Source organism: Cucurbita moschata, unplaced genomic scaffold (genome assembly GCF_002738365.1).
Source record: "Cucurbita moschata cultivar Rifu unplaced genomic scaffold, Cmos_1.0 Cmo_Scf00018, whole genome shotgun sequence".
Lineage (NCBI taxonomy): Eukaryota > Viridiplantae > Streptophyta > Magnoliopsida > Cucurbitales > Cucurbitaceae > Cucurbita > Cucurbita moschata.
Genome location: NW_019268534.1, coordinates 129,768 through 136,999, shown reverse-complemented (window position 1 = coordinate 136,999; position 7,232 = coordinate 129,768). Strand labels below are relative to the sequence as shown.

Below are 7,232 nucleotides of genomic sequence, written 5' to 3'. Positions count from 1 at the left end.
TGAAAAAAAAAAAAAAAAAAAAAAAAAAAGGATAATATATAGTAGTCTAGACGCCGTGGCGCCCATGCAAAAACAAGACTGTCTAGAAGGGTGGAGGATTAGGCTTAAAAGAATCCTTTTCCTAATCAACCGGAGCTTTTATTTTATTCACTGCAGTTCCTAATGAAGTCTATGAAATTGCCTAACAAGGCTCCACATTTCTTCTTCTTTTTTCACGGCCTTTCTTGGGTGCTAAAGACAATGGAAGTTCCATTTATTGGACAGTCGGTAGAAACAAGAAAGGCTTGTTCATAACATCTGGTAGAAACAAGAAAGGCTTGTTCATAACATCTTTCCAGATCTAGGAAATCAAACACCCTTTTAATCAATCCCATTTATCTCCGAATCTGCCTAAAAAGACTTAAACTACAAACCCCTTTCCTTTTACGCTTGCCCCCACATTCAGCCAAAAACCTTCTTCACATGTCTTTGTTTGTAGTGAATACAATAATCATTTTCTCTTTTCTCATTACAGTTGGTCTAACACCAAGAACTCACGGGCACGTTATATGCAAACAGTATATAGCAAACAAACGCTTCAAAATTTTAAGGACTTACCCATTGATGCTCAACCTCCTCCCTCCTTCAGTCTTTCTTATGGATCCAACCATTTCTCTCCTCCTTTTTTTACTATCTTTCTTTGCTAACTTGTTTGGCCTTACAGCTGAAACCCCAGCGTCGGTCGCTCGAATCTCGGTAGTGGGTGCAGTTTATTGCGACACATGTTTGAGCAACAGTATCTCCAAACACAGCTACTTCTTGCCTGGTAAGAAAAATAGTTTCACAGTTGTTATAAAGTCAAGAATTTGAACTGCCTAGCATTATGTGTGTTAATAGACACTATGTGGTGTGGTGGTCAGGTGTGGATGTCCATTTACAGTGCAAATTTAGAGCAGTTGCTCCCAAAATGGCCGAGCAAATGAGCTTCTCTGTCAACAGAACTACAGATAAATATGGAGTATATAGGTTGGAAATTCCATCTGTGGATGGAAGCAATTGTGTGGATGGTATGACAATGCAGTCATTTTGCCAAGCAACCTTAATAGGAACCTCATCGGAAGTCTGCAATGTTCCAGGTTTAAGAACTGCATCCGAAGAGATATCGATTAAGTCTAAGCAAGATAATCTCTGTATATTCAGCTTAAATGCCTTGAGTTACAGGCCTGTTAAGAAGAATGCAAGCTTATGTGGAGATCAGAAAGAGAAAACTCCAGATCCCTTGACCTCCTCAAAGTTTTTTCTCCCCTTCTTCCCTCCTTATTCATTCCCTTTCCCCTTTCCTCCTCTGCCACCATTCCCTTCCTTTCCTTTGCCTCCACTTCCTCCATTGCCCCCTGTTCCATATTTTCCTCTCCCTTCGTGTCCTAACCCGCCATCTTTACCATTTCCTTTCCCACCTTTGCCTCCTTTCTTTCCTTCACCTTCAAGTCCACCTCCGCCATCTGCACCACCTCCGCCGCCTCCATTCAGTCTTAGCGATCCAAGGACCTGGATACCATATGTTTCCCCATTTTCTCCTCCACCACCTCTTTCATCATCATCGCCACCGTCACCACCTCCATTCAGTCTCAGTGATCCAAGGACCTGGATACCATATGTTTCTCCTCCACCACCTCTGCCATCGCCGCCACCTCCATTCAGTCTCAGTGATCCAAGGACCTGGATACCCCATGTTCCTCCATTTTCCCCTCCCCCACCTCCTGCTTTTGATCCCCGAGACCCTAGAACATGGATTCCCCATATCCCACCATTTGCTACTCCCCCACCTCCTGCATTTGATCCTCGAGACCCCAGAACATGGATTCCCCATATTCCTCCATTTTTCTCTCCCCCACCTCCTGCATTTGACCTTAGAGACCCCAGAACATGGATACCACATTTCCCCCCATCCCCTCCACAGGGCCTCCAAAATCAAAAGCCCTAATGTTGTTCTTTGTCTTCCCTCCTATTTACCACTACAAAATTTGTTTGAATATGATACTGTTTGATGCGTGGTTATGTATTTTTCGGGTGCCCAGTCCATTCAGGCAAAACAACAAACACCTAGTGTGCCAATGATTTTTCTAGCAAAAACATTATAATTCATGTACAGAAAACAAGGGGGATGTGTCTGTTTATATTATGAATCAAGAAGCTGGATATTATCAATGTATTATTTCATTAATCTTCAAATTTGCAAGAAAGCTTACATTCTCAAGTTCTTAGTGAATGATGCTAAAAGGAAAAAAAAAGAAAAAAAGATTTAGATCCTGGGTACCTTGCTTCGGGATTAGACCACCGCATCGAAAGACCGCCAACGGAAAGAATGAGAGAAGGAATTGAATTGCTTTGAATACAGAGTAACTTTTCTACCTAATTTGAGCGGTGGCGGTGGGGAGATGATATCATTCGGTTCCTGTTTTCCTTTTGTTCCCTCCTTTTTCTGATTCTTACACATTTTTGATGTGATTATGAGAGGAAACCCAAAAGATTGGGTTTAAAATAAAAAGGTTGGCCTTTTTGCCTCTTCCTCCATCTTCTGAATGCATCATCCATTCTGATTCTTACACTTCTCTGTGTCATGTCTTACAGTGCTGTTGAAGAATTACAAATACGATTGACAATTCCATTAACAGTATGCTTCTGTATTTTGGTGTTGTGCTGAATTCTACGTAATACTCTTTGCTTGTTACTTAAAATGTACATCCAATTTTTTTAATACAAAATTTAACTCATTGTTTTGAAGTGTTTATAAGAGTGTGAACTATATAGATGAATATTTGTATGTTAAAATANATCTGATAAAAAAAAAAAAAAAAAAAAAAAAAGCAAATACTTCCAAATTCCAATCCTTTCCGCCGCCCATAAGACTTTTGATTTTGGAACATTATCTTTAATCAATCGTACCAATATCAAGTCTCTGCCAAAAGAATTTATTATTTTCATACTTCTCAAGCAGTTTCAAATTTCTAATAAAAAAATGTATTTTAAAAAAACAAAACTAGCTTAAGGACTTACTTGCCATATGGTTTATCGATCTAAAAAACAAATAAATAATAGCAACCAGTTGATCTTGCTTTTTCTACCTTATCTCGCTCAATTGTTAAGGTTGGTTTGAATATATTTAAGAGAGTTCGAGCACTAATCTAAAATTTTAAATGAATTGGGTGGGTTACCCCCACAAAATTTAAAAGAGTTTAGTAAAAAAAAAAAAAAAAAAAAAAAGTATATTATAAAATATTTGGACCCAACAAAATGGTGATTGTAATGGAGTAGAAAAAAATGGACGGAATTGAGCAAATTGGACCGGACTAATGTGTGTTATGGAAGAGGAGGTGAATTGGGTATAAAATTAAAGTAAATAGAGAGTAAAGTTAGTAATTTGCATATTATTAAAATGCAAATTTATAATGTGGTTTGACTAAGTCCTCCTACCCACTCAATAATTTACTCCACCATCATTCTCTTTTGACTCCAATCCCATATTTCTTTTTCTTTATTTTTATTCCTTACTTTCTTTTTATTCTTTTATTTACGTCCAACTATTTATTATTTACGTCCAACTACTTCCATAATAAAGTTACAAACATTTATACCATAAATATGAAATATCACGATCGAAATATAGAAGCTTAAATAATCTTGATTTATAAATTAACAAAAAAGATGATATATTTATTATTAAGTAACAGATAGAATCAATAATTCTGCCGGTATTGTTTTGTTTTGTTAGTTTTAATTATAATAAATCTTACTCTGATTTTGGCCATTAGAATTTGACCAAAATGTTTTAATAAATCAAAATTACTGACAATAAATCTTTTTTGGTCTGTGGAATAATACAATTAACCTGGACTTTTAACGCCACCCAAGGGACAAAAACAAAAAAAAAAGAATCGAGTGTTATTTTGAATTTTTGGACCATTTTAAATGTAATAATACAAGTTGACTTTTTTCTATTTATATAAATATTTATTGTTTATTTATATCTCATTGTTCTCATTTTTTAGAATGTTTTTTTTTAATCAATTTCTTCCTTCTCTATATTTTTGCATTTTCTTTTAAATTTCGATCGCGAAATTAAACGCCGACAGCAATCAAATATGTTGCTCTCTCAAAACGATGCAAATGGTGAATGGAAGTTCTAAATGAATCGTTGTTAGATTGACAATAAAAACTAGTTAATGCTCCTTAATTAAATCATAATTATTCTGAAAATAATAACAATATTTAGTAGCAATCTCTTGAAGCTTCCGAATTGTTTAATTTGAACTTAATTTGTCAGCTTAGTCAACTCCTTAGTGCCACGTCATTGACTTACTAGAATCGTAATTGGTTGATTTTAAAAAATTTATGAAGGACTAAAATAAACACAATAATTGAATAAATCCAATACTAAATTTAATTATATTTTAAGGGAAGAAAACTGTCCCAACATTCAAAAATGGTTAGTTTCTCAAAACCAACCTCCATCCTTATAAAATACAAGAATAAACATTATAAATCTTTAATCATTTCCCTTTTTTTTTCTTTTAATTTTTTCTTTTAATTTTTTTTTAAATTTTGCACTAAGAGACACAGCCGTTGACAAGTGAGTGATGTCACATAAAATAATATCAATAATTTAAATTTTAAAAAATAGAAAGAGAGAGAGAAATTGAAAAATATTGAAATTCCACTTGGGGTTGGCTTTATATATATATAAACCTCTTCTTCCCCCCTCCAACTTCACACAGACGCCATTTTCAATCGACCCAAGGACGAAGACCAGAGAGATTCCTTTGTTTCTTTTCTTTTCCATTCTATTTTATTTTTCTTCATAATCTTCAAGAAATTTTCACAATCAACTTTGTTCCTTGTTCCTCTCCCAAATTCATCGAATTGATTTCTCGTTAATCACGATGAGTAACACAATGAGGCCTAGGGTTAAGATCCTGTTTTATCTGGTCTACGATCGAGGTTAAGATCCTGTTCGATTCATCTCACTAGATTACGATTCCGAGGATTTTCGTTTCTAAATTTCGCTACTTCCTTCCTTCGTTCCATCTATGGATTTGAGTCGAGAGAAAGTGAAGAACAAGGGACTGATCTTGAAAACCTGGGAGCGCTGCAAGACGATCGGCCGAGGGGGAAGAAATTCACCGTCCTCCGCCGCAATAAAACGATTCTTAACGAGGAAGTCAAAATCATGGCCTCGCCTGGAGCTCATCTCCGGCGGAGAAGACAAGGACGAGGACGAGGAGGAACGGTGGCGGAGCTATGGCCGGACGCGTAGAGTGGCGCCGGAAGGTTGTTTCACGGTGTACGTCGGAGCGGAGAGGCAGAGATTTGTGATCCCAACAGAGTATGCGAATCATCCTCTGTTCCGGTCGCTGTTGGAAGAGGCGGAGGCGGAATACGGGTACAACTGCCAGGCGCCGCTGTCGTTGCCGTGCGATGTAGAGAGTTTTTACAGAGTGCTGATGGAGATGGACGACGGCGCCGCCGATCTCCGCCGTGGATGTGGATACCCTACTCCCAAGAGATTTGGATCTTACCATCTTCTCAGTCCCCGTTCTTCATCTCTCGTTGTAAATCAGTTCCACTTCTGATTCTCTCATCTCTCTGTGGAAATTAAATGTGGTTTTGTGTATTTCGTGGGTTTAGATTTTAGCATATGCCTAGTTTCTGTTGCTAAAGGGGTTGTTTTAAGCGAGTGTAACGTTTGTCTTTCAAGAACAGAATCCAATCATTTTGATTTGAATGGAGCGAACCGAATCGAATCATTTTGATTTTAATGGATCCATTCATGTTTACTAAAATTGAATTAGGATACATAATTAATGAAAAAAATTAATTTAAAAAATCCATATTTTGTATAGTCAAATTGCCACTATGGAAATAAATGTTAAATAAGAAAAAAATTAATGAATCCAACCATATATGCATAGATGATTAGCTAACTAGATGTCACAGGAGGCAATAAGGACTAGGAAGCTTATGACATTGAAGATTTATAATAATTCTTGTTCAACCAGTCCTCCCTGCTTAACATTTAATAATTATTCATGTATATTTTGGAAAATGTAATTAAACCAAATAAAGTGAAGGTGTGGCAAATTAGAAGTGGAAGTAGATGGGTAATATTTAATATAACAAATTGTTATAAGAATATTAGTGTTATTATTATTTTAGAAAGAACAAGCTAAGAAATTCAGCGGAAAACGAAATATATACATTTATTTTTTACTAAATTTGACTTTGTATAACATTTATTTTTTTCGGGATATACAATTCATGCACCTAATGAATGAACAACAAATGGATACAACTCAATGACTTCTTTATCATAATTTCTAAACTTTTTTAAAACATCGATTCCACTATTTTTCCCATAGGTTGATTAACATCGAATATATGTACTTACTTGACAGAAGCTATATCCAAATCGCATAAAAAGGGTCTAAAATAGAATAAATATTTTTCATATATACTATACTATTATTGTAATTAGACACGTAGAGCAACCCAGATATAAATTCATAAACCGCTTGCCAGATGCCTCCAAATTTTTTTTATAATAATGATAAAAACAAGAATGATTAAGAATCAAAAGAACGAATGCGTGGCGCGTGTCGTGTCAGGTTGGAGTTTTTGTCAACAAACTGAAAAAGTCAACTCCCATACAATAATTTCATCATGCACGACGTGGCACCATGGTCCACAACCTCTCCATAATTTCTCCACAATCTTTTCTAATTTCAATCGGAGGTAAAATACAAATAGTCCACAAATTTTGTAGTTTTTTAACACCATGTGTTAAATTGGGATGAAACGAAAATAGGGTTGAAGTGTATCTTTTACTTAACTCAACAATCTATGTATGTAAGAGTATGTTATAATGTATGACACTCGTATAGTTATGTATACGTAACTTATTCCACGAGGCCCATCCAAACTTTAAGAAAAGGGCTGATCCATTGGGCCGCCACTGTGAGTTCCAGTAGGCCCATTCCAGCTTTATCAAAAGGGCCGGACTAGCCCATTTATTCCACAAATGAACCAACCCTCGGCCCAGTGGCCCAACTAAAATACGATTAAATAAACGCATAATCGCATTCATATAGACGTGGATGGATGGTTGAGTAAGGAAAAAAAGGAAAGATAATGATGATATATACAACAAAGATATAAACCGTTTTTTTATAGACGATTAGAAAAAAAAAAAAAAAAAA

General features: G+C 35.8%; 2 protein-coding genes and 1 long non-coding RNA gene across 3 annotated transcripts; 2 read left to right on the top strand and 1 right to left on the bottom strand.

Moving 5' to 3' along the window:
• Positions 1-116: 116 nt before the first annotated feature.
• On the bottom strand, positions 117-2,439 carry LOC111455954. Its single transcript, XR_002712671.1, has 2 exons — positions 2,297-2,439; positions 117-802 (listed from the first exon to the last, which is right to left on the bottom strand). It is a non-coding gene; the product is annotated as an uncharacterized LOC111455954 (long non-coding RNA).
• Positions 306-2,236, top strand: LOC111455950 (formin-2-like). The gene is made up of 2 exons (XM_023097612.1): positions 306-805; positions 900-2,236. Exons 1-2 carry the CDS (start codon positions 463-465, stop codon positions 1,961-1,963), a joined length of 1,407 nt encoding a protein of 468 aa, XP_022953380.1. The 5' UTR covers positions 306-462; the 3' UTR covers positions 1,964-2,236.
• A 2,627-nt stretch (positions 2,440-5,066) lies between the features above and the next one.
• Positions 5,067-5,609, top strand: LOC111456287. The gene has a single exon (XM_023098114.1). The coding sequence runs from the start codon at positions 5,067-5,069 to the stop codon at positions 5,607-5,609; it is 543 nt and encodes a 180-aa protein (XP_022953882.1).
• The last annotated feature ends 1,623 nt before the right edge of the window (positions 5,610-7,232 follow it).

Bases quoted from the DNA above. Each gene is read 5' to 3' on its own strand.
- LOC111456287 (XM_023098114.1), top strand. From the start codon at position 5,067: ATGGATTTGAGTCGAGAGAAAGTGAAGAACAAGGGACTGATCTTGAAA.
- LOC111455950 (XM_023097612.1), top strand. From the start codon at position 463: ATGTCTTTGTTTGTAGTGAATACAATAATCATTTTCTCTTTTCTCATT. The intron at 806-899 runs GTAAGAAAAATA...TGTGGTGGTCAG, and splicing joins ACACAGCTACTTCTTGCCTG to GTGTGGATGTCCATTTACAG.